Genomic DNA, 26,955 nt, shown 5'->3' on the forward strand with positions numbered 1-26,955 from the left:
CTGTGAAAAGCCCCTGGTCGCCACATTCCGGTGCCTGTTCGGGAGGCCGGTATGGGCCTCCATGTGTGTCCACATCAAGCACCTATTTACTCTAATCCCATTTTCCAGCACTTAGACCATAGCCTTCCATGCTACGGTATTTCAAGTGCTCATCTAAATACTTCTTAAAATGTTGTGAAGTTTACATTCTCTACCACACTTTCAGACAGTGAGTTCCAGATTCCCACCGACCTCTGTGTGAAAATGTTTTTCTTCGCATCTCCTGTAAACTTCCTGCCATTACCTGAAATCTATGCCCCTGCTTATTGACCCCTCCGGTAAGGGGAAAGTTTCCTTTTCCGGTCCACTGGTTATTGACCCCTCCGCTAAGCTAAGGGGAAAGTTTCCTTTCTAGGACCACTGGTTATTTACCCCTCGGCTAAGGGGAAAGGTTCCATCCTGTCCACCCCATCTATTCACCACTAATTCACTCGATAATTTTATACACATCAATCAGGTCCCTCTCAACCTTCTCTGCTCCTAGGAAAACTCCAGACTATCCAGTTTCTTTTGTTAGCTGAAATACTCCAGCCCAGGCCATCCTGGTGAATCTACTCTGCATCCTCTCGAGTGCAATCACTTCCTTCCAGAACTGCACACACTACTCCAGCTGTGGTCTAACCAGCATTTTATTCAGCTCCATCAGGGCGGCACAGTGGTTAGCAGTCGCTTCGCAGCTCCAGGGTCCCAGGTTCGATTCCCGGCTTGGGTCACTGTCGGTGTGGAGTCTGCACGTTCTCCCCATGTCTGCGTGGGTTTCCTCCGGGTGCTCCGGTTTCGTCCCACAGTCCAAAGACGTGCAGGTTAGATGGATTGGCCATGCTAAATTGCCCTTAGTGTCCAAAGGGGTTGGGTGGGGTTGCTGGGTTACGGGTATGGGGCGGAGTTCTGGGCTTAAATGGGGGTGCTCTTTCCAAGGGCCAGTGCAGGCTCGATGGGCTGAATGGCCTCCTTCTGCACTGTATAGTCTATGTAATCATAACCTCCCTGCTCTTATATTCTATGATGTGGAGATGCCAGCGTTGGACTGGGGTGAGCACAGTCCACCAGGTTAAAGTCCAACAGGTTTGTTTCGATGTCACTAGCTTTCGGAGCGCTGCTCCTTCCTCAGGTGAATGAAGAGATATGTTCCAGAAACATATATATAGACAAATTCAAAGATGCCTTGGAATGCGAGCATTAGCAGGTGATTAAATCTTTACAGATATTTAAAGATTTAATCACCTGCTAATGCTCGCATTCCAAGCATTGTCTGGCATCTTTGAATTTGTTTCTGGAATATACCTCTTTATTCACCTATGGATATTGCCACCAAGGTCCCTCTGATCCTCTGTCGTTCCTCGGGTCCTACCATTAATTGTTTATTCCCTTGCCTTGTTTGCAGATTCTTTATCCAGCGTGAAACCACAGGCTGACCGTGTGCTGTGTAAAACCTGACATCCCACAGGCCCCACTTTCCTGGAACAACATGAAGAATCTGCTGCTTTCCAGATCCCTTCATTTCCTCTCATCTGTTTAAAGCCACAAACAGAAAGGTCCAGTTTTCTCCTGGAGTTTGAGACAAATCAGCTTTCAAAATGATGCAGAGTTTCAGCCAATGAGGGAGAGCCGGGCTCAGCAACGCCCCTCATTCACTCTGATTGGTTGAAGGACCAGCCCTTTCCATTCAGTCCTCCAGCTCCGCCCCTTCTTCCTATTGGTCCGAACCTGCCGTCAATCAGTCCCCGGGCATTGTGAGCTGGAGCAAACCCTTCACAATTATTGTCAGCTCCCTGGTTTGCAGATGCGGAGCTTCTCCCTCCCAGGAACAGGCCCAGGTTAACGGGCACCATCCTGCTTCAGACACTGGAGGATGGTTCACATCAGAGGATGGGGGAGGGGGGGATAATAAATAAGAGCTTACACTTTGCACTCAAATCAATGAGGACTCTTATCTCTGGCAAGGAAGGAAACCCTGGCACGTGGGCGGGGAGGATTCGCAAACACGGGCTGGAGGCCCCAAACCCCCCAAAAGACCCATTGATTTTATTGTCAGTCTGCAGACAGGAGCTAGAGAACTGAACCCAGGCAGAGGAGAGGGAGCGAGAAAACTGGGAGTGGAGGAAAGAAATGGTGCAGATGGTGAGATGGGTTTGGATTTCAGCCCAGGGAAGATGGAGAGTGTGTGGGACGGGGATTTACAGCTTTGGGGGAACAAGAGAAGAAAAAATGTTGCAGAGAAACTAGAATTGAGTTTCCTGAATTTCTATCCTGGACTGACAGTGATGACTTTTGTAAACTCCTTTTACAGGGTATTAAAAGGGGAGATTTCAAAGACTGGAAACTCAAACGGTTTTGCATAGACAGAGGGGATATTCAGAGATTTTTTTCCCAGGGTAGAGGGGTCAATTACTAGGGGGCATAGGTTTAAGGTGCGAGGGGCAAGGCTTAGAGGAGATGTACGAGGTACGTTTTTTACACCGCGGGTAGTGGGTGCCTGGAACTCGCTGCTGGAGGATGTGGTGGAAGCAGGGACGATAGTGACGTGTGAGGGGCATCTTGACAAATACATGAATAGGATGGGAATAGAGGAATATGGACCCCGGAAGTGTAGAAGATTTTAGTTTAGACGGGCAGCATGGTCGGTGCAGGCATGGAGGGCCGAAGGGCTTCTTCCTGTGCTGTACTTTTCTTTGTTCAAACCAAATATTATAGCAGCATTTGGCTGAGTTAATGGCTTCATCATTACCTGGATATCAACAGCCTTTGAATGTGGAAGGAGAAATGTTTGCCTGTTCTACCTGTGGGAGAACATTTCAAATAGCAATGTGATTGGAAAAGGACAGAGGCACAGACACATCTGAGTGACAGTGTTCCAGTTCACTGACTGTGCAAAGTGCTTCAACCAATTACTCAGCCTGCACCATTCACATAGAGGAGGAAACATCCATATATTCTGTGTGGCCAAGGCTTCAACTGGTTGTCCGAACTGGAGAGATACAAGGACACCTGGATCATGGAGACATGGAAATGTGGAGACTGTGGAAAGGAATTCCATTATCAATGCCTGCTGGAAACCCACCGCGTATTCACACAGGAGAGAGACCATTCACCTGCTCGGAATGTGGGAAAGGATTTACTCAATCAGCTGGCCTCGTGTTACACCAGCGATATCATGCAGAAGACAAACCATTCAGCTGTACTTCCTGTGAAAAAAGGTTCAGGCATTCCTCTTCCCTCACTGCACACCAATACACTCACACTGGGGAGCGACCATTCACCTGCTGCACTTGTGGGAAGGGTTCACTTGTTCTTCCGTCTTTACTGCACACCAGCGGATTCACACTGGCGAGAGGCCATTCACCTGCTACAAGTGTGGGAAGGTATTCGCTCAGTCATCCAACCTGCTTAGACACCAGCGGGTTCATGCTGAGAAGAGGCTGTTCATCTGTTCTGTGTGTGGGAAGGGATTCACTCAGTCAGCTGAACTCATGTTACACCAACGAATTCACTCTGAGGACAGAGCATTCAGCTGCATGTCCTGTGCAAAGAGGTTCACGTCTTCATCTAATCTCACTATACACAATTGTGTTCACACCGGGGAGAGACCATTTACCTGCTCAGTTTGCGAGAAGGGATTCACTCAATCATCCAGTCTGCTCAGACACCAGTGAAGTTACACTATGGAGAAGCTATTCAGCTGTAGTTTCATTGGAAAGACGCTCATAAAGTCATCCACCTTCAGTGCACACCAACAAATTCACAAAGGGACTTGACCGACCATCGACGCTGTGGGAAGGGATTCACTCAGTCACGATATGAGCTGAGACATCAGCAAGTTGACAAGTGACTGCAGGGATTGGATTTTGCTGTTTATGCTGCTGTTATTCACATCCAGCATTGATGGTCTGACAATATCTGGTTTGATTCTGCTGATGTTAACAAACCCTAAAACTGGCTGCAGTTTAATATTTTCAGATGTCATTGATTCTCGGGGCTGCGCTGTCCCATTTTCAAAGCAGCATCTGTGATATTCCCCTTCATTCAAGAACTCTTAACAGGATCGTCCTAAATTGATGTTTGATCCAAAATCTACAATTCAGAGTTTAAAAGGTTCCACTGATTAACATCTTCAATTAGAAAGTGCTGCTTAATCATTGCTGACCATTGCTACTGACTCACACATTCCTCACAGTAACATGTCCATTGTGAAATGACATTATCAAGGAGCATTAAACTAAACTGTGAAATATTTCACAGGCACATCAATAAAAACTTCATCAATCAACATTGATATTGATGAAACTTGGAAGTCACAGTTCAATCATTTCTCACACAGCAAGATTGCAAGAAACTGCAGAGTGTGGTGAACTCAGCCCAACGCATCACACAAGCTTGCCACCCTCCCATTGATTCTGTCTTCACCTCCCGCTGCCTCAGAAAGGCAGACAGCATTATCAGACACCCCTCACACCCAGGGTTAGCCCTCTTCCAGACCCTTCCATCAGGCAGAAGGTACAAAAGTCTGAAGACCTGCACATCCAGACATAGGAGCAGCTTCTTCCCCACAGCTACTGACTCCTCAACGACTCTCCCTTGGACTGATCTGTTCCCTGTAAGAACACTATTCACCACGCCCTATGCTGCTCTTGTTTGGCCTTGTTCCGCACTGTAACCAATCACTATTTTGTTGATGCACCACTGTCAATGTACTCTGTTGATTATTCTTTTGTCTATGTACGTACTGTGTACGTTCCCTTGGCCGCGGAAAAATACTTTTCACTGTACTTCGGTACATGTGACAATAAATATCAATCAATCAATCAATCAGCGGCAGCAGCCAGGGTTAGGGGATCGGGCGGGGAGTGGGCCGAGATAGAGTGCTCTTTGAGGGTCTGTGCAGACTCAATGGGTCAAATGGCCTCCTTCTACACTGTAAAGATCCTACAGGATTCAATGGTAAAAGTGGAACCTACAGCACAGACTGGTTTGAGACACACTCAGCAGAGATGATATCTGTCATTGAAGCAAAAAGCAAAGGCGACCTGATGTACAACATGAACCCAACTCCGAGAACACGGCATCATGTGAAAATAACCAAGACACTTGTGTAAAACACGGAGAGATTGTGCAAATAAACACTGAATCAGCCAACGTCAGTAATTCCAAACTGCCTGCGAAAACAGAAACCCGTGTGCTGTGTGTGATGGGAAGAGGGTGCTGGGTCTGACCATCACCAAAGTTGTGCCCCTGAAATCCCAGATGGTGACATCCTGGCAGATGTAAACAGATGTCCCGCTGGGTTGAACATGACTGTGAGCTGTGGACATCTCCCAGTCTCTGTTTGACTCTCCTGCAGCTTCCTGTCATGGTTCAGTTGGACAAGGAACCCTCATCATTTGAGCTGGAAAAGGCCATTGATTGCTGAGCAAGCAGAAAGGTGCCCGGCAAGGATGGAATTCCAGCTGAACTGCTCATACATAGAAAGTTCCATCGACTGTCACTCCTCTGTTGGGAGGTTGGAACAATTCCATGTGCATGATGCTAAAAATCATCATAACCTATAAATGCAGTAGTGACAGAGGAGATTGCAGCAACTACAGGGACATCTCACTCCTTAGCATCACTGGAAAGACCTTCGCTAGGGAGATGTTTAAAAGATCCATCTACTTGCAGACTGAGTGTATCCAGAATCACAGTGCGGTTTCTGTGCTGACAGATCTAAGTGAACATGATCTTCTCCACACACCAACTACAAGAGAAGTGAACAATTGGAATTTGATCTGGAGTCTCTGCTGAGAAAGGTGACATGTTCTAATTACTGAGTGAAAATAAATCTTTAAGTATGAATTGCAATTTATTTGTACAATTGTAAAAGGCAGTGAAAAGTTGGATTCTCTTAAGTTAAACTTCAGCCTTAACGTTGTGAATTGGATTTCACAAGTTTTTGAAGCTCCACCCTCTTTAACTTCTTTTGGTGTAAGAAGGTTGAAGCTTTTGGTTACCTATGAAAGCTGATTGTTTTACCTTTATTTTTCTTTAGTTTTATTTGAATCAATTGGAAAGGTGCCTGAAGAAAGAGGAAAAAACACATTTGGGCAAAGCTGAGAAAAATGCCCAAAGAATTGAGGAAACAAAGTTTAAAATGGTGTTTGGTTCTTTTATCTGAAAATAAAGTTACACAAAGTCAACACAGTTGTGCACATTTGAGAATGTTTGCTCCAATACCTTTGGGAGCAGAGAAGTTGAAGTTAACCCTTTCCACTGACAGCACGGTGACGATTTGAAATAAAGACTTTTAAAGATTTGGCTTCATCCCATTTGTTAACTTTCCAGACAAAGTGTTTGAGAACAGGAGATATTGGAGTTATTTCCAAACTGATTGCAAGTTCCTGTCCTTCTGTCCCTGATCTACAAATATATTATGTGAACATTAGAATGGACAGTAATGTTACTCCAGCACTCCAGTGGGTAAGACTGCTGCCTCACAGCGACACGGACCTGGGTACGATTCCAGCCTTGGGTGATTGTCTGCGTGGATTTCCTCCGGGTGATTTTGTTTCCTGTCACAGTCCAAAGATGTGTAGACTAGCAGGATTGGCCAAGTTAAATTGCCCCATAGTGTCCAAAGATGTGGTTAGTTGGGGTTGCGGGTTGGGGGAATGGGCTTAGGGATGGTGTTCTTAGGGCAGCACAGTAGCGCAGTGGTTAGCACTGCTGCCTCAGGGCACCGAGGACCCAGGTTCGATCCCGGCCCGGGTCACAGTCTGTGTGCAGTTTGCACATTCTCCCCGTGTCGGCGTGGGTCTCACCCCCACAACCCAAAAAGATGTGCAGGGTAGGTGGATTGGCCACGCTAAATTGCCCCTTAATTGGAAAAATTGTTTCAAAAAGGGAGGATGTTCTTTCGGAGGGCCAGAGCAGACTCGATGGGCTGAATGGCCTCCTCTACTGTAGGGATTCTATATTTCACAACATCCATGATTTGATAATCCTCCAAAATATCTGTGGTCTCCATTTTAAATACTTCCCCCAGTCTCACCAATGCATAGCACGTATATCTTAACAACAGCTGTGAACTTATTGAATGGTGGAGCAGGCCCGAAGGGCCAAATGGCCTACTCTTCTTTCTAAGTCCTATGTTTCCCTATGTTTAACTGACTTTGAACCTGAAATACACATAATATCCCTCCAATGTCCATCTCAGGTTCACAAGTCCATCTTGATAACAACTGAATTCCATGTCCAGGAAACACAGTCCACTGAAGAAGGAATGTTACTGCTGCTGTGTTTTCTGAAAGTTTTCTTCTTATAATAATTATTGTCCAAAGTTCTTTCTGCGAGAGGAGAGTCCTCACTGCTGCTCAGATGTGAATTTTCAAGTTCAGTTTTTAGAACAGTTCATAGTTCACCTTTAGAACTTTACTTTCTCCCATGTTTGTAGTTTCTCCATTGTTCCAATCTACAGAGAAGATTCCAGTCATTTCCACAGTTAAACTCGCTTCTTCTTGCTCAGTTGTAGGTGGATCTTCATTTTTTAGTTCATTTCTCAGACTCAAACATTCTGGATTCTCTTTTCGAGACAGAAATGGCTTATTTTGTGCCACCCTGTTCCTTCATTGGTCAAAATCTTCTTCCACACTTTAGGAGGGATGTCAGGCTCCTTGAGATGGTGTAGAAGAGATTTGGAGAATGCTTCCAGGGAGGAGGAATTTTATCCACAAGGTTAGGGTGGAGACACTGAGGTTGTTCACCTTGGAACACAGGAGGGTGAGGGGAGATGTGATCGAGGTGGACAAGTTTATGGCAGCTTTAGATGAGGTGAAAAAGGAAAAGCTGTTCCGATTAGCTGATGGTACAAGGATGAGGGTGCACAGATTTGTGAGTTCTGGACTGATGCAGGGGGATGTGAGGGAGAAGTTTAATGCAGTGAGTGGTAATGAGCAGGAACTCGCTGCCTATGAGGCCAGAGACAATGAAAGATTTAACAAGGAAAATGGATGGACACTTGAGGGAAATAAACCTGAAAGGACAAAGGGACAGAACAGGGAAATGGGACACTGGTTTACCCAATGAGAGTAATACCAGAACTGAGAGGAAAGACCAGGGTTGCGTTTTTCTAAAAAGAGAAGACTGAAGGGTGACCTGATGGAAGTCTTTAAGATTATGCAGAGGTTCAATAATCCAATAGGAATTTCAGTAGAAACCTCTTTACCCAGCAAGTGGTGAGAATGTGGAACTCACTCCCACAGCGAGTGGTTGAGGTGAACAGCATGAATACATTGAAGGGGAAGCTGTATACATACATGAGGGAAAAAGGAATATGATGGAGGAAGGTTGTTGATGAAGCTGTTAAAGACGGTTGGGCCTCGGACAAGAACCTGAAGATCTCCTGCAGTGATGTCCTGGAGCTGAGATGACTGACCTCCAACAATGACAACCATCTTCCTCTGTGCTCGATATGATTCCATCTTTATCTTCATTGCACATTCTTTACATAAACAGGAACTAAAGTTTTACATTTTACAGCAAGTAAAATTCAGTCTTGGTATATAACTACTCATTGATTATTGATTCATTAATTACATTAGAATTAAGGATCACTACTTATTCAATCTTCTGTTACTGACAGGTAAGTAGTGAATACAATAATCTTTAACGAATACAGGCATCAGCCCACACTTTTCAGGCTTAAATTCTATTTGCCACAGATCTGACCAGCCCGTCTACATCATCCTGTATCAGAAAAACAGAGCATTTAGCCCTCAGGAAAGGCGGGGGCTGCTTTTCTTTAAAAAAAGAGAAGACTAAAGTGTGACCTGATGCAAGTCTTTAAGATTATGCAGGCTTCAATAATGCAATAGGGATTTCATGAGAAACCTCTTTACCCAGCGAGTGGTGAGAATGTGGAACTCACTCCCACAGTGAGTGGTTGAGGTGAACAGCATGAATTCATTGAAGGGGAAGCTGTATACATACATGCGAGAGAAAGGAATAGAAGGAGATGCTGATGGGGGAGATGAAGAGGGGCGGGTGGAGAATCATGTGGAGCATAAATTCTGACACAGACCAATTGATCCGACCGGCCTGGCCCTGTGCTGTAGACTCAATGCAACAGACACAAATGTATGTATTTTAGATCTACCTGGAGAGGCAGGAATAACACTATTTGCTGTCCAGGATAAAATAAATGTCCTTCATCAGCTTTTGTGGGTCATTTCCATGGAAACGTGCTCTCCCAGGCTCAATGAACATCAGCCCACTGGAAGCAGAGTCGTGAGACCGGCCAGTCCAGCTGAAAGAAACCCTCCGACCCGACCACTCAACTGTCAGAATGAACATGGACTCAACTGTCAGAATGAACATGGTTCAGTTCTGGATGTGATTAACAGCAGCAATAATAGCAGAATCCAACCCCCGCAATTACTGGTGAATTCGCTGATGTGCCTTCAGGATGGATGACCGAGTGAATCCCTTCCCACACACAGAGCAGGTGAATGGTCTCTCCCCAGTGTGAACTCGCTGGTGTGTCAGCAGGGTGGATGAATCAATGAATCCCTTCCCACACTCAGAGCAGGTGAATGGCCTTTCACCGGTGTGAATCCGCTGGTGTGTCAGCAGGATGGATAACCGAGTGAATCCCTTCCCACACTCGGAGCAGGGGAACGGTCTCTCCCCAGGGTGAACGAGCTGGTGGGTCTGCAGGTGGGCTGACCGACTGAAGCCCCTCCCACACTGAGAGCAGGTGAATGGCCTCACCCCAGTGTGAATTCGCTGGTGTATCCGCAGGGAGGCAGAGCAATAAAATTCCTTCCCACAACCCGAACAGACGAACATCTTTTCCTCTGTGTGAACTCGCTGGTGTATCCGCAGGCTGGATGAATGACGGAATCTCTTCTCACACTCTGAGCATTTGAATGGCCTCTCCCCGGTGTGAACTCGTTGGTGTGTCCGCAGATTTGATAAATCAGTGAATCGCTTCTCACACTCAAAGCAGGTGAACGGCCACTCTCCAGTGTGAACTCTCTGGTGTATCCGCAGTTTGGATGAATTAATGAATCCCTTCTCACATTCAAAGCAGGTGAATGGCCTTTCCCCGGTGTGAACTCGCTTGTGTACCAGGAGATGGGAAGACCGAGAGAATCCCTTCCCACACTCAGAGCAGGTGAATGGCTTCTCCCCAGTGTGAACTCGCTGATGTTCCAGCAGGCTGGAGGAACGACAGAATCCCTTCCCACACTCAGAGCAGGTGAATGGCCTCTCTCCTGTGTGAACTTGCTGGTGTGTCAGCAGGTCAGATGAATTAGTAAATCCCCTTCCACACTCGGAGCAGGTAAATGGTTTCTCCCCAGTGTGCCTGCGTCGATGGATCTCCAGCTGAGACGGGGAACTGAATCCATTCCCACAGTCCTCACATTTCCACGGTTTCTCCATGGTGTTGGTGTCCTTGTCTCTTTCGAGGTTCACTGATCAGCAGACACGTCCTCACACACAGCACGGATACGGTCTTTCTGGGCTGTGAATGGTGTGATGGTTCTTCAGGCTGTGGAACTGGTTAAATATCTTTACCACACCGGAACACTCTAATTCACATAGATGTCTTGGTGCTTTTTCAGTCGCACTGATGTTTAAAATCTTCTGAAGTTTACAGAACAGACAAACATTTCTCCTTCTAGATTCAAAAGCCATTGATATTCAGGTCCAGACAATCGAGCGACTGTCAATTCTCCACTTGACATTTGATTTGAGATTTATGTCTGCAAATCCTCCCCTTCTGATATTCTGGAAAAGGATTTGACAAAAGTCATCAGGATAAACATTTAGTACAGGCAATTCTAGTTTATGACAGTGGGTGGGGGATGTGAGGAAGAAGTTTCTTTAGACAGTGAGTGGGTCATAATCTGGAACTCACTGTCTGAGGATGATAGAAGAGGAGACAAATGGTTTCAAAATGAAACTAGATGGGCACTTGGACGGAAATTAACATTTGGGGCTAAGGGGATATAGAAGGGGAAATGGGACTGAGTGGATTGGAATGCAGAGATTTGATGTCTCAAATTTCCAAATGGATTCCTTTTGAACTATAATGTCTAGAACTGGAAATGTATAACATAGCGACAATACTAGATTACAAAAATAGAAATAAATAAATTCTATAACTGAAACATAAATATTACACCTAATATGTTCTATAAAACAACACTGGATATATCTCTGTTGCTGAGTCCCCTGGGAAACCATAACCATAAAATAAAAAATTCCAAAATTACTCAAAGGAAAAGATGGACGAGGTTTCATGTGTTTAAATTTTTTACAGTAACAATCAAACTAAAATCAACATCACTGAATTATGCATTCAGAGACAAATAGTGTTTGAATAGACAGGATAAATTTGACTTTAAATAGCTGCACAAAATCACAAGCACTTTCCCTCTCAACATACTAGGCACTAGATGTCTTGTGGCGCAGTGACTAGTGCCCTGCCTCTGAGCAGGAAGCTTCGGGTTCGTGTCCCACCCTGGAAATTGATGGTCGAGGGAAGTGGGTACAGGGAGCAGTCAAGCGGATTGAGTGGATCAACATGGAAATCCTTCCAGACTCATCAATGGCTGGCAGTAAGAATGGGAGAGACTCCTGGTCAGCAATGTTGACATCCCCTGTGACAGACTCGCAACCTGTTTCAGGAATTACTAGCTTTAGAAAAAGATGGAAATCTGCCTTAATGCATCACTCGGTGTGGGAAGAGAATAAGCAGTAAATGCAATTACAGAGTTTCACAACTCCCTGTATTTCTTAGAGAGAAATAAAAGGCAGGAGACAGGTACTAAGTCACGATGCTCATTTGGAGAGCCTAGACAGACATAATGGATTGAATGACCCAAATGTATTTTTGCATGGGGATTATAGAAGTGTGTAATATGCAGTGCTCTATTATGTGATTAGAGAGATAGGGGTCAGTGAGAAAGAGCTTTATTTTGGCAGTGAGTGATCAATACCTGGAATTCACTGTCAATGAGGGTGAAGCAGAGATGATCAGTGATTTCAAAATGAAATTGGACAGATGCTTGAAGGAAATAACCTTTCAGCTGGCACAGTGCTTAGCACTGCTGCCTCACAGCACCAGGGACCTAGGTTCAATTCTTCTGATTGTCTGTGTGGATTTTGCACTTTCTCCCTTTGTCTGTGTGGGTTTCCTCCGGTGCTTTGGTTTCCCCCCACAGTCCAAAGATGTGCAGTTAGGTAGATTGGCTATGCTAAATTGCTCCTAAATGTCCAAAAGTGTTGGTGCAGATTGATGGGCCGAATGGCCTGTTTCTGCACTGTTGGGATTCTATTCGGTTCTATTCAGCTGAACACGGATATAAAGGGGGAATGGGACTGACTGGATTGCTGTACAGAGTTAGCAGGACTCGAGTTCCTTCTGTACTGTCATGTCTCTAAAACTGGAAATATATAATGCAGCTACACTGCGATATATTACAATAGAAAAATTTTTTATAATGAACTTTAGAAATCATAAATAATACATTATGTACCATATAATCTGTACTGTATTAATTTACTATTCATTTTAAACTCATTCATCTACTTGGAAAACGATCCCTTTCATTGTGAACATTAGGTAGGACACCAGACAAATAATGTGTCAAACTGAGGGAGTTAAAGGATGTTAATGTATTTACGAGATACCTGGGCCTACTCCGCTCGCGCGCGCACGCGCGCCCTTTTCTCCCTACGGCGGCTGGCTGGTCCAAAAAGAGATCGGGAGCGACCACTGGCGGCAGCCGCACTCAGCTTGCTGACACAGCTCGGGTCAGCAGCGCTTTCTGCGCTTGCGCGCTGGGCCAACAGCTGAGGGAGTGGGGGAGGGGACTTTGCAAAATGTCTTCCCATCATTTTCTTCCAAGTCCTGCAGTTTGATTTGAAACAACCGAGCATTGGATTTTAGCTTCACACACAGACTTCAAAACTTCCTCTTCTATCCAACATCTGTAAGTCAAACACTATCTTACTCTCCCTGGGAAATACAGTTGTGGGACTCTGGAACTGGAATTAGAGATAAATCTGCTGAGGGGGGAAATGCTGAGATTTTGTGGAACCTGTTTTTATTATCTGAGATATTTAAAGTCAAATTTATCCTGGCTATTCAAATACTATTTGTTAATAAATGATTCATTTATGTTTTTAGTTTGATTGTTACAGTAAATAAAAGCCTTCTCCTTTGATTTATTACATTGTCTGGCCATTTAGAATTTTTCTATTCTGTAATATAATACTGGATGAATTGATACATTCAGGAGGGTAATTGGGAGGGTGTATGTTAGGTACAGCAGAGTGAGAGTGGAGGGATGGAGGTTTACAGATTTTGTGGAAGGAGAGGGGAAAGAATGTCCCATAGCAACTACTAAAATTGTCTGTTTTGAATTTCTCTCCCATACTGACAGTGATGACTTGTAAACTCCCTTTAAAGGATATCAGAAGTGGAGGATTTGCAGTCAGAAATCTCCAATGAAACAGCATGTCCAGATCTGACAGAGTCACTCGATTCATCGGGACCTGAATTTCATCAGCTTTTGAATCTAGAAGGAAAATGATTGTTCTGTCTGCTTCAAAGCATTTTAACCATCAATGTGACTGGAAAAGCACCGAGACACACACCCGGGTGAGAGTGTTCCAGTGCACTAACTGTTACACAGTTTGAAAAAGCATCACACCATTCACAGCGGATTGAAACCCAACAATTGGGCCCGTCCAACTAACCTGGAGAGACACAAGAAAATCGACACCATGGAGAAACCGTGGAAATGTGGGAAGGGATTCCATTTACCATCTGGGCTGGAAGCTCATTTACATATTCACACTGGGGAGAGGCCTTTCACCTGCTCTAAGTGTGGGAAGGGATTCACTCAGTCATCCCATCTGCAAACACACAAACGAGTTCACACTGGGGAGAGACCACTCACCTGCTCTGAGTGTGGAAAGGGATTTGCTCAGTCATCCAACCTGGTAACCCACCAGAAAGTTCACACTGGGGCGAGGCCATTCATCTGCTCCATGTGTGGGAAGGGATACATTGATTCATCTGCCTTGCTGTTACACCAGCGAGTTCACACTGGGGAGAGGCCCTTTACCTGCTCCAATTGTGGGAAGAGATACATGGATTCATCCAGCCTGCTGGTACACCAGCGAGTTCACACTGGGGAGAGGCCATTTACCTGCTCTAAGTGTGGCAAGGGATTCAATCAGTCATCCAGCCTTAAGACGCACCAGCGTCTTCACACCAGTGAGAAGCCATTCACATGCTCCACGTGTGAGAAGAGATTCAGTGATTCATCCAGTCTGCTGACTCACCGGCGCATTCACACTGGGGAGAGGCCATTCACCTGCTCCGACTGTGGGAAAAAATTTACTACTTCATCCAACCTGCAGAGACACCGGCGCATTCAGACTGGGGAGAGGCCGTTCACCTGCTGGCAGTGTGGGAAAGGATTCACTCAGTTATCCAGCCTCCTGAAACACCAGCATGTTCACAGTGGGGAGAGGCCATTCACCTGCTCCGACTGTGAGAAAGGATTTATTGATTCATTCCACCTGCTGAGACACCAGCATGTTCACAAGTGATGACAGGGGTTGGATTCTGATGTTAATGCTGCTGTTACTCACATCCAGGACTGAGCCATGTTCATTCTGACAGTGGGTGAAGTGGGAGGTCAGAGGGTTTCTTTCTGCTGGACTGGCCGGTCCCATGTCTCTGCAGTGGGCTGGTGCTCTTTGAGCCAGAAGGTTCACCTTTCCACTGAAATGATCCACAAAAGCTGATGAAGTCCATTTATTTTATCCTGGATAGTAAATAGTGTTTTCCTTCCACTGCAGTTAAATCTAAAATAAATACTCAGTTCCATTGAGTCTACAGCACAGGGCCAGGCCAGTTAGCTCATGAAATCCCTATTGGATTATTGGACCTTTCATAATTTTCAAGACTTGTCAGTCTCTTCTTATCCAGAGAAAAGCACCCCAGCCTTTATTGAGCAATCAATTATTTCAATTCTGATCTGATCATTTTGAATACGTTTGACAATTGTTCCAGTGCCACCATTTCCTTTTTCGAAATGAAGATCACTAATGTTGACAGTACATCCTGTGTAGTCTGACCATGGTACTAAACAAGTTGAACATAACCTCCCTGCTTTTCAATTCTCTCCCCCCAGAATAGAATCCTACCTATGGGCCCCACACTTTTGGAAAGATGTGACGTTCCCCGAGAAGGTGCAGAGAGGATTTCTGAGAATGGTGCCAGGGATGAAGGAGTTCAGTGAGTTGGAGAGACTGGAGCAGCAGAAGCTGTTCTCTTTGGATCAGCCACTAAATCAGAGCTGGAGGCCATTTGGCCCATCATTTCCATGCCTGCTCACTGAGTAAATCAGTCAGTCTCATTGCCCTGTTATATTCCCGTGTTTATTTCCCTCACGCCTTCATCCAGTTTCTCTTTGAATTCATTCATCTTCACACCTGCCTCTATGATTGGTTGGAGGCTCATTTCCCAGTCAGTCCTCTCACACCATACTGTTTCTCTGTCATTGTGAGGCCAATGACAGTTTCCTGAGAGAAAGGCCCCGTTATTCACATCTAAATCCAGCCCTCAGCTCCGTTAGCTGGCTGTCATTGACACAGATACATGGAAAATAGAAGGTCGAGGCCATTCGGCCCTTCGAGCCTGCGCCACCATTTATCATGATCATGGCTGATCATCCACCTCAGTTGGCTAATCCTACCCCCCCCCCCCCCCCCCCATCCCCCCTCATGTCCTTTGATTCCCTTCGCCCTAAGTGCTATATCTAACTGCTTCTTGAAAACATACAATGTTTTAGCCTCAACTGCTTCCTGTGGTAACAAATTCCACTCTCTGGGAAAAGAGATTTATCTTCATCTCTGTCCTCAATGGTCTACCCTGTATCCTCAGACTGTGACTCCTGGTTCTGGACACCCTCACCATCGGGAACATTCTTCTTGCATCTACCCTGTCTAATCCTGTTAGGTTTTTGTAGGTTTTTATGAGATCCCTCCTCATTCTTCCGAACTCCAGCGAATACAATCCTAACTGACTCACCTCTCCTCATACAGCAGTCCCTCCATCCCAGGAATCAGTATGATAAACCTTTACTGCACTCCCTCCATAGCAAGAACATCCTTCCTCAGATAGGGAGACCAAAACTGCATATAATATTCCATGTATGGCCTCATTCCTGTAATCAAATCCCCTCACAATAAAGGAAATGAGCAATAGAGAGACAGAAAGATGTCAGAGGCTCAAATAGGAAGTGGAAACTGGGGGACTGCTGTTCTGTTGGAGCTGCTCTGCTGTCTGTCTTTTGGATGAGATGCTGACTCAACCGCCCCATCAGGCCACAATTTCAAAGAGCAGGGGAGTTCTCCCCAGTGTCCTGGGCAATATTTATCAATCAACATCACTGACAACAGGGAAGGTAAAGTTGCCATAGTCCCAAAAGACCATAGGCTGCTTTCCCCTTTGAGGGGGAGAGCTGACTCGTGGTGATTTAACCTGAGGATCACCACATCCCAGACGAGGGGCAAGGTTGAGAAGGCAGGGCCTTCATGAATAACCTCAGCCAGTACGGGGATTGAACCTGCGCTGCTGGCCTTGTCTCTGCATCGTAAAGCTAGCTAGCCAAGTGAGCTAAACCAGCCTGACCGACAACAAACCATCTGCTCATTATCACATTGCTGTTTGTGGGATCTTGCTGTGTTAAATTGGCTGTTGCGTCTCCTCCATTACAACAGTGACTACTCTTCAAAAGTACTTCATTGGCTGTAACACTTTGGGACAACCCGTGGTCATGAAAGGTGCTACAGAAATGCAAGTTTTAAAATTTAAGATTTGTATTTGAACTTATTATCTGTAATTTAATTGGCTAAAGAACTGATTCAACCATTTGATAAGTCGCTTTGGTTCGGGCGATACTTTAATTAAAGCAATGTCAGAATTCTCTGTATAGTAAAATTAAAAAGACATTTATTGAAAGAAAAACGTTTACTTAACTTTAAAACATTGACATTTACAACTTCATGCGGGTGATCAGTCTGTCGAAGCATAACCATCTCTGGCTCCTTCTTTGACAGTAATTTCCTTGGAACACGGTCTCGGGAATCTTCAGTACTTGGCCAGCAAAGAAGACCTTTTATCTGCCAAATTGACCATTCCTTCACGTCAGATTGGGGCTTGTTGACAATTGGTCAGTTTGGTTACTGGATTCTCCATTACTTACACCACCATCTGATTATCTTAGACAGAAATGCAATGGAACCGCTTCATACTGTCCCTTTATTGGATTCTATACAATCCCTCATTCACTATTCCGTTATCTGATTCTATACAATCCCTCCTTCACTATTCCTTTATCTGATTCTATACAATCCCTCCTTCACTATTCCTTTATCTGATTCTAAACAATTCCACATTCACTATTCCTTTATCGGATTATATACAATCCCTCATTCACTATTCCTTTATCTGATTCTATACAATCCTTCATTCACTATTCCGTTATCTGATTCTATACAATCCCACATTCACTATTCTGTTATCTGATTCTATACAATCCCTCATTCATTATTCCATTATCTGATTCTATACAATCCCTCATTCACTATTCCTTTATCTGATTCTATACAATCCCTCATTCATTATTCCGTTATCTGATTCTATACAATCCCTCATTCACTATTCCTTTATCTGATTCTATACAATCCCTCATTCACTATTCCGTTATCTGAATCTATACAATCCCTTGTACAGTTTCAAACTGAGGCTAATGAGCGGTTAAAGGTAGGTGGCACGTGACACAGTGGTGAGCACTGCTTCCTACAGGGCCGAGGATACGGGTTCATATCCCGGCTCCGGGTCATTTCCGTGTGGAGTTTGCCCATTCTCCCCGTGACTGCGTGGGTTTCACCCCCACAACACAATGATGTGCAAGTTAGGTGGATTTGCTTCGCTAAATTGTCCCTTAATTGGAAAATATAAATAAATAAATAAATAATTGGGTACTCAATGTTTATTTACATAAGAACATAAGAACTAGGAACAGGAGTAGGCCATCTGGCCCCTCGAGCCTGCTCCGCCATTTAATGAGATCATGGCTGATCTTTGTGGAGTCAGCTCCACTCTCCGGCCCGTACACCATATCCCCGAATCCCTTTATTCTTTAGAAAGGCATCTATCTTTTTCTTAAAAACGTTTAAAGAAGGAGCCTCAACTGCTTCACTGGGCAAGGAATTCCAGAGATTCACGACCCTTTGGGTGAAGAAGTTCCTCCTACACTCCGTCCTAAATCTACCTCCCCTTATTTTGAGGCTATGCCCCCTAGTTCTGCTTTCCCCGACCAGTGGAAACAACCTGCCCGCATCTATCCTATCTATTCCCTTCGTAATTTTATATGTCTCAATAAGATCCCCCCGCATCCTTCTAAACTCCAATGAGTACAGTCCCAGTCTACTCAACCTCTCGTCATAATCTAATCCCCTCAACTCTGGGATCAACCTAGTGAATCTCCTCTGCACTCCTACTTCTTAAGTCCGAGGTTAAAGGTTTCTCTCGCTATTAATTTTATTTATTTTTCATTCAAGGGATGTGGATTTTGCTGACTGGGCCAACATTTATTGTCCATCCCCAATTGCCCTTGAGAATATGGTGGTGAGCTGCCTTCTTGAACCGCTGCAGTTCCTGTGGTGTAGGTAAGCCCACAGTGCTGATAGGGAGGGAATTTCAGGAGTTTGACCCAGCAATAGTAAAGAATTTGTGATATATTTCCAAGTCTGGATCGTGAGTGACTTGGAGAGAAACTTTCAGATGGTGGCGATCCCTTGTATCTGTTGTCCTTCTAGACGGTAGAGTTTGTGGGTTCAGAAGGTGCTGTCCGAAAAGCTGTGGTTAGTTCCTACAGTCCATCTTGTGGATGGTACAATCTGCTGCTATTGTGCATCATTGGTGGAGACATTGAATGTTTGTGGCTAGCTTGTTAATAAAGGTGGCTGCTTTATCTTGGATGGCGTTGAGCTTCTTGAATGGTGTTGGAGCTACACTCATCCAGGTTGGTGGAGAATATCCCATCAGACTCCTGACTTGTGCCTTGTAGATGGTGGATGGGCTTTGGAGAGTCAGGAGGTGAGTTATTAGCCACAGGATTCCCAGCCTCTGAACTACTCTTGTAGCCACAGTATTCATATGGTTAGTCCAGCTGAGTTTCTGACCAATGGTAAATGCCAGGATGTGGATAGTGGGGGATTCAACAATGCTGTCATTGAAAATCAAGAAGCGATGATTAGATTCTATTTGGAGAAAGTCTGGCACTTATGTGGCACGAATGTCAGTTGTCACTTCCCAGCCCTGGCAAGATATTGTCCAGGTCTGACTGCATTTGAACATGGACTGCTTCAGTATCTGAGGAGTGATGAATGTTGCTGAACATCAGTAATCCTGACCTTATAATGGAGGTTGTTGAGGAAGCTGTTAAAGACGGTTGGGCCTCGGAAAATAACCTGAAGATTTCCTGCAGTGATGTCCTGGAGCTGAGATGACTGACCTCCAACAATGACAGCCATCTTCCTCTGTGCTCGATATGATTCCATCTTTATCTTCATTGCACATTCTTTACATAAACAGTAACTAAAGTTTGACATTTTACCGCAAGTAAAATTCAACCTTGTTGTATAACTACTCATTGATTAATTAATTTAATTAGAATTAAGGATCACTACTTATTCAATCTTCTATTACTGACAGGTAAGTAGTGAATACAGTAATCTTTAATGAATACAGGCATCAGCCCACACTTTTTAGGCTTAAATTCCATTTGCCACAGATCTGCCCATCTGACCAGCCCGTCTACATCATCCTGTATCAGAAAAACTGAGAGCATTTAGCCCTCAGGAAAGGCAGGGGCTGCTTTTCTTTAAGAAAAGAGAAGACTGAAGTGTGACTTGATGCAAGTCTTTATTATGCAGGTGTTCAATAATCCAATAGGAATTGCATGGGAAAACTCTTTATCCAGCGAGTGGTGAGAATGTGGAACTCACTCCCACAGCGGGTGGTTGAGGTGAACAGCATGAATACATTGAGGGGGAAGCTGGATCCATACATGAGGGAGAAAGGAATAGAAGGCGATGCTGATGGGGGGATATGAAGAGGGGTGGATGGAGACTCATGTGGAGCATAAATACTTTTTTTTTAAATTAAAAAATTTAGAGTACCCAATTCATTTTTTCCAATTAAGTGGCAATTTAGTGAGTTCAATCCACCTACCTTGCACATCTTTGGGTTGTGGGGGCGAAACCCACACAAACACGGGGAGAATGTGCAAACTCCACACGGACAGTGACCCAGAGCCGGGATCGAACCTGGGACCTCGGCGCCATGAGGCAGCAGTGCTACCACTGCACCACCGTGCTGCCCGTGGAGCATAAATACTGACACAGACCAATTGATCTGACCGGCCTGGCCCTGGTTTGTAGACTCAATGCAACAGACAAATGTATTTATTTTCTAGCTACCTGCAATGGTTGTTAAAATAAAAACTAAAAATTAATATTATTATCCAGGATAAAATAAATATCCTTCATTAACATTTGTGGATACTTTCCATGGAAACGTGCTCTATCAGGCTCCATAAACATCAGCCCACTGGAAGCAGAGTAGTGAGACCGGCCAGTCCAGCTGAAAGAAACCCTCTGACCTCACACTCAACTGTCAGAATGAACATGGTTCAGTCCTGGATTAACAGCAGCAAAAATAGTAGAACCCAACCCCTGTAATTACTTGTGAACTCGCTGATGTGTCTTCAGGTGAGATGACTGAATGAATCCCTTCCCACACACAGAGCAGGTGAATGGTCTCTGCCCAGTGTGGACTCGCTGGTGTGTTCGCAAGTTGAATGAATTACTGAATCCCTTCCCACACTGAGAGCAGGTGAACAGCCTCTCCACAGTGTGAATCTGCTGGTGTGTCAGCAGGTGGGATGATCGAGTGAATCCCTTCCCACACTGAGAGCAGGTGAATGGCCTCTCCCCGGTGTGAACTCGCTGGTGAGTCAACAGGGCGGATGAATCATTAAATCTTTTCCCACACAGAGAGCAGTTGTACGGCCTCTCCCCGGTGTGAATTCGTTGGTGTTTTCGAAGACTGGATGACGTTCTAAATGTTTTTATGCAGTGAGAGCAGCTGAATGGTCTCTCCTCGGTGTGAATGCGCTGGTGGACCCTCAGATCAGCAGCTATTTTGAAGCAACTCTCGCAGTTCGAGCATTTGAAAGGTCTCTCATTGGTGTGAGTGACATGGTGTGCCAGCAGGCTGGCTGACTGAGTGAATCGTTTCCCACACAGAGTGCAAGTGAATGGCCTCTCCCCAGTGTGAACTCGCTGATGCGTCCGTACAGAGGAAGAATGAGTGAATTTCTTCCCACAGACGGTGCAAGTAAACGGCCTCTCCCCAGTGTGAACTCGCTGGTGTATCAGCAAGTTGAATGAATTACTAAATCCCTTCCCACACTCTGAGCAAGTGAACAGACTCTCCCCATTGTGAACTTGCTGGTGAGCCACCAGGTTGGATGATCGAGTGAATCCCTTCCCACATTCAGAGCAGGTGAATGGCCTCTCCCCAGTGTGAACTCGGTGGTGTTTCCGCAGGGTGGATGAATCGCTGAATCCCTTCCCACACACAGAGCAGGAGAATGGCTTCTCCCCAGTGTGAACACGCTTGTGCGTCAGGAGATTGGATGAATGAGCGAATCCCTTACCACACTCGGAGCAGGTAAATGGCCTCTCTCCAGTATGACTGCGTTGATGAATCTCTAGCTCTGATCGAGATTTGAATCCCTTCCCACAGTCAGAACAGGTGAACGGTCTCTCACTGGTGTGAACTCGTTTGTGTTTCAATAAGTTGGATGAATTAGTGAAGCTCTTCCCACACTCGGAGCAGGTGAATGGCCTCTCCCCAGTGTGGCTGCGTCGATGAATCTCCAACTCTGATGGGGATCTGAATCCCTTCTCACAGTCACGGCATTTCCACAGTTTCCCCATGGTGCGGGTGTCCTTGTCTCTCGAGGTTGATCAGTTGAAGCCTCGCCCACACACAAAGCAAATGTATGGTTTCCCCGAGCAAGGCTTATGCAAGCTGTGTTACTGGTTAAAGCTCATTCCACTGTCAGTTCACTGGAACACTCTCACTCAGGCCTGTGTGTGTCTCGTGCTTTTCCGGTCACACTGATGTTTAAAATCCTTTTGAGATTTCTGTCTGCAAATTCTCCCCTTCTATAATCCTGTAAACGGAGAACACAAAAGTCATTGCTATCAGTCCAAGATAGAAATAGAAAATCAAAAATTTAGGGCAGCACGGTAGCATAGTGGTTAGCACAAATGTTTTACAGCTCCAGGGTCCCAGTTTCGATTCCCGGCTGGGTCACTGTCTGTGTGGAGTCTGCACGTTCTCCCCGTGTGTGCGTGGGTTTCCTCCGGGTGCACCGGTTTCCTCCCACAGTCCAAAGATGTGCTGGTTAGGTGGATTGGCCATGCTAAATTGCCCTTAATGTCCAAAATTGCCCTTAGTGCTAGTTGAATGAGGTGACTGGGTTATGGGGATAGGGTGGTGTGGGCTTGGGTAGGGTGCTCTTTCCAAGAGCTGGTGCAGACTCGATGGGACGAATGGCCTCCTTCTGCACTGTAAATTCTGTGAAAAATTCTAGTTTCTGCGAATCCTTCTTTCATATATCATTCCTCAAAGATCAACCCAGACACATTCTCTCCATTATCACTGTGCTGTACCTAATATTCACCCAAACAATTCTCATGAACGATTGATTCATACTGCTCAACAGTTTCTACTCTACGTAGTCTCCTGGAATATATGTATTATGTGTCCATGTAACTGTTTAAAAATGTGTAATATGCTAGACTCAATTTCTTAATTATGCTGCAGTGTCAGAGGATATGCGAAAGAACACTATTTATACAGTGAGTGGTTTTAATCATCTGTTTCCACATGAAATTTGATGGATACTTGAAGGAAATAAACTTGCACGAGTACAGTAATATAGGGGGAATGCAAGTGACTGGGTGACTCAGCAAAGAGTGGAGTTGCTGTTTGATCTCCTCTGTATTGTGAGGATTGTAAAGATATACAGAACTATATTTTAAAAGTGGAAATAAATGATTTTATGACAGAACCATAAATAATATATCAAATATGTACCACATAACAACACCAGGTATATCTCTGTCCAATATTAATTCATTGTCCCCTTAAATGTCAGCCATCTCAAGGGGAAACCACTCTTAATTGTGAACATTAGGAAAGAGACCACATTTTTGGCCAGACAAATAAATATGCCAATGTGAGGGAGAAAATGGAGTTAGTGTTTTGAAAATGAAAATCGCTTATTGTCACAAGTAGGCTTAAAATGAAGTTACTGTGAAAAGCCCCTAGTCGCCACATTCCGGCACCTGTTCGGGGAGACTGGTACGGGAATTGAACCGTGCTGCTGGCCTGCTTTCAAAGCCAGCGATTTAGCCCTGTGCTAAACAAGCCCCTTAAGAGAGGAAGATACCTGGGCCAACCTTTCTGGAGTCTGCACCCTCCCTGGATTCACTTCCTTTCCCTCCAGTTCCTGCAAGTCAACAATTGAAGCCTAGAATTGGAAAATAAATAAAAATGGGAAGAGAAAGTGTTTTACTCACAAATGTTACATTTGGAGGTTTTAGTCTGGGTGAATCTCAATCTTCATTCAGAGATGGAGCAGCAGCAGCTTTGCTGGGCTGCAATGAGCAGCTTCACAAGCCCCATATTCACACAATCGAGGAAGCTGCTTGCAGTCATTGGCACAAAGCCCGCGGTCTGATTGGCTGGGTGTTCAGAGTGCTTCCGTTCACTCAGCTCCTCCCATTGGTCAATTCCTTGTATGAAGACAATGGGGAAGCAATTCCCGAGCTCACGTGGGGGTGGGGGACACTTTGACCTCCAGACGGGGGTTGAGCTGTTGTCCAATCCGCAGTATTCTGTTTCTGGAACCAATGGATCACGATGTGCTGGGAAAACGTCACAATGGACTCTGCCGGAATCGTCCAATAGGAATCACTCTGCTCCGCGGTGACGTCCACAGGCGCGCGGCCACAGGAGCCCCGCCCCCACCCTTTGTTTCCCCCATTTCCCCAACACCTGGTTTCCGGCCAGAGCGAGCAGCTGCTCACTGACCTCCCCCGCCCCCCTTCCCATCTCCACAGCGGCTGGCTGGTCCAAAACGACATAGGGAGCACTGCGCCTGCTCCGGACAACAGCGCGTCCTGCGCTTGCGCGCTGGGCCTACAGCTGAGGGAGTGGGGGAGGGGACTTGGCAAAATGTCTTCCCATCATTTTCTTCGCAGTCCTGCAGCTTGATTTGAAACAGCACAGCATTGTTTTTTTTAGCTTCACACACAGGCTAAAGCGTCCGCCTCTGTTCAACATCTGTGAGTAAAATACTTTCATTCTCCCTCTGGGAAATACAGAGTTGTGGGACTCTGGAACTGGAATTAGAGACACATCTGCTGAGGGGAAAATGCTGTGATTTTGTGGAACCTGTTTTTATTGTCTGAGATATTTAAAGTCAAATTTATCCTGTCCATTCATAAGACCATTAGATATAGGAGCAGAATTAGACCATTTGGTCCATCAAGTTGCTCCATCATTCAATCATGGCTGATAAATTTCTCATTCCCATTCTCCTGGCCTCTCCCCATAAGCCCTGATCCCTTTGTATTCCAATATTGTTTGGATTGGATTTGTTTATTGTCACGTGTACCGAGGTACAGTGAAAAGTATTTTTCTGCGAGCAGCTCAACAGATCATTAAGTACATGAGAAGAAAAGGGAATAAAAGAAAATACATAATAGGGCAACACAACATATACAATGTAACTACAAAAGCACTGGCATCGGATGAAGCATACAGGGTGTAGTGTTCATGAAATCAGTCCATAAGAGGGTCATTTAGGAGTCTGGTGACAGTGGGGAAGAAGCTGTTTTTGAGTCTGTTCGTGCGTGTTCTCAGACTTCTGTATCTCCTGCCCGATGGAAGAAGTTGGAAGAGTGGGTAAGCCCGGTGGGAGGGATCTTTGATTATACTGCCCGCTTTCTCCAGGCAGCGGGAGGTGTAGATGGAGTCAATGGATGGGAGGCAGGTTCGTGTGATGGACTGGGCGGTCTTCACGACTCTCTGAAGTTTCTTGCGGTCCTGGGCCGAGCAGTTGCCATACCAGGCTGTGATGCAGCCTGATAGGATGCTTTCTATGGTGCATCTGTAAAAGTTGGTAAGAGTCAATGTGGACATGCCGAATTTCCTTAGTTTCCTGAGGAAATATAGGCGCTGTTGTGCTTTCTTGGTGGTAGCTTCGACGTGGGTGGACCAGGACAGGGGTTTGGAGATGTGCACCCCTAGGAATTTGAAACTGCTAACCATCTCCACCTCCACCTCCATCTAACCATCTCTGCTAACTTGAAACTGCTAACCACCTCCATCTCCACCTGTTGATGCTGACAGGGGTGTACAGTACTTTGCTTCCTGAAGCCAATTACCAGCTCTTTAGTTTTGCTCAGTACGAAGTCTTACAACACCAGGTTAAAGTCCAACAGGTTTGTTTCGATGTCACTAGCTTTCGGAGCGCTGCTCCTTCCTCAGGTGAATGAAGAGGTCTGTTCCAGAAACACATATATAGACAAATTCAAAGATGCCAAACAATGCTAGGAACGTGAGCATTAGCAGGTGATTAAATCCTTACAGATCCAGAGATGGGGTAACCCCAGGTTAAAGAGGTGTGAATTGTATCAAGCCAGGACAGTTGGTAGGATTTCGCAGGCCAGATGGTGGGGGATGAATGTAATGTGACATGAATCCCAGGTCCCGGTTGAGGCCGCACTCATGTGTGCGGAACTTGGCTATAAGTTTCTGCTCGGCGATTCTGCGTTGTCGCGCGTCCTGAAGGTTTTGCTGGCATTGAGGGAGAGATTGTTGTCGCTACACCATTCCACTAGGTTCTCTATCTCCCTCCTGTATTCGGACTCATCGTTATTCGAGATCCGGCCCACTATGGTCGTATCGTCAGCAAACTTGTAGATGGAGTTGGAACCAAGTTTTGCCACGCAGTCGTGTGTGTACAGGGAGTAGGGTAGGGGGCTAAGTACGCAGCCTTGCGGGGCGCCGGTGTTGAGGACTATTGTGGAGGAGGTGTTGTTGTTCATTCTTACTGATTGTGGTCTGTTGGTCAGAAAATCGAGGATCCAGTTGCAGAGTGAGGAGCCAAGTCCTAGGTTTTGGAGCTTTGATATGAGCTTGGCTGGGATTATGGTGTTGAAGGCGGAGCTGTAGTCAATAAATAGGAGTCTAATGTCGGAGTCCTTGTTTTCGAGATGCTCCAGGGATGAGTGAAGGGCCAGGGAAATGGTGTCTGATGTGGACCGGTTGCAGTGGTATGCGAATTGCAGTGGATCAAGGTGTTCTGGGAGTATGGAGGTGATGCGCTTCATGATCAACCTCTCGAAGCACTTCATTACTACTGAAGTCAGGGCCACTGGTCGGTAGTCATTGAGGCACGTTGCCTGGTTCTTCTTTGGTACCGGTATGATTAATACATGATTCATTTATGTTGATTCACGTGGGCAGCACGTTAACACTGCTGCTTCACAGCGCCTGCTTCACAGCGCCAGGGATCTGGATTCGATTCCCGGCTTGGGTCACTGTCTGTGCAGAGTCAGCACTTTCTCCCCGTGTCTGCATAGGTTTCCTCCAGGTCCTCCGGTTTCCTCCCACAAGTCCCAAAAACGTGCTTGTTAGGTGAATTGGACATCCTGAGTTCTCCCTCTGTACCCGAACAGACGCTGGAGTGTGGCGACTGGGGA

At 45.5% G+C, this 26,955-nt stretch overlaps 2 protein-coding genes across 3 annotated transcripts; one reads left to right on the plus strand and one right to left on the minus strand.

The window, feature by feature from the left end:
- Positions 1–6,157: 6,157 nt before the first annotated feature.
- On the minus strand, positions 6,158–24,098 carry LOC140418901 (uncharacterized). The gene is given in 3 exon segments (XM_072502567.1): positions 6,158–10,375; positions 20,852–22,349; positions 23,764–24,098. Coding segments are annotated over 2 exon segments (2,247 nt in total). The 5' UTR covers positions 22,111–22,349; positions 23,764–24,098; the 3' UTR covers positions 6,158–9,387.
- LOC140418897 (uncharacterized) lies at positions 12,854–17,414 on the plus strand. Of its 2 annotated transcripts, none has more exons than XM_072502556.1 (2): positions 12,854–13,010; positions 13,464–17,414. In XM_072502556.1, exon 2 carries the CDS (start codon positions 13,807–13,809, stop codon positions 14,638–14,640), a length of 834 nt encoding a protein of 277 aa, XP_072358657.1. In that variant the 5' UTR covers positions 12,854–13,010; positions 13,464–13,806; the 3' UTR covers positions 14,641–17,414. The 2 variants fall into 2 exon arrangements, with proteins under 2 accessions (XP_072358657.1, XP_072358658.1); XM_072502557.1 differs by having other exon boundaries at positions 12,869–13,010; positions 13,490–17,414.
- Positions 24,099–26,955: the final 2,857 nt, after the last annotated feature.

Source organism: Scyliorhinus torazame, chromosome 5, assembly GCF_047496885.1.
Source record: "Scyliorhinus torazame isolate Kashiwa2021f chromosome 5, sScyTor2.1, whole genome shotgun sequence".
Taxonomy (NCBI): Eukaryota; Metazoa; Chordata; class Chondrichthyes; order Carcharhiniformes; family Scyliorhinidae; genus Scyliorhinus; species Scyliorhinus torazame.

Excerpts from the sequence above, each read along its gene's own strand:
- LOC140418897 (XM_072502556.1), top strand. The coding sequence starts at position 13,807 with ATGGAGAAACCGTGGAAATGTGGGAAGGGATTCCATTTACCATCTGGG.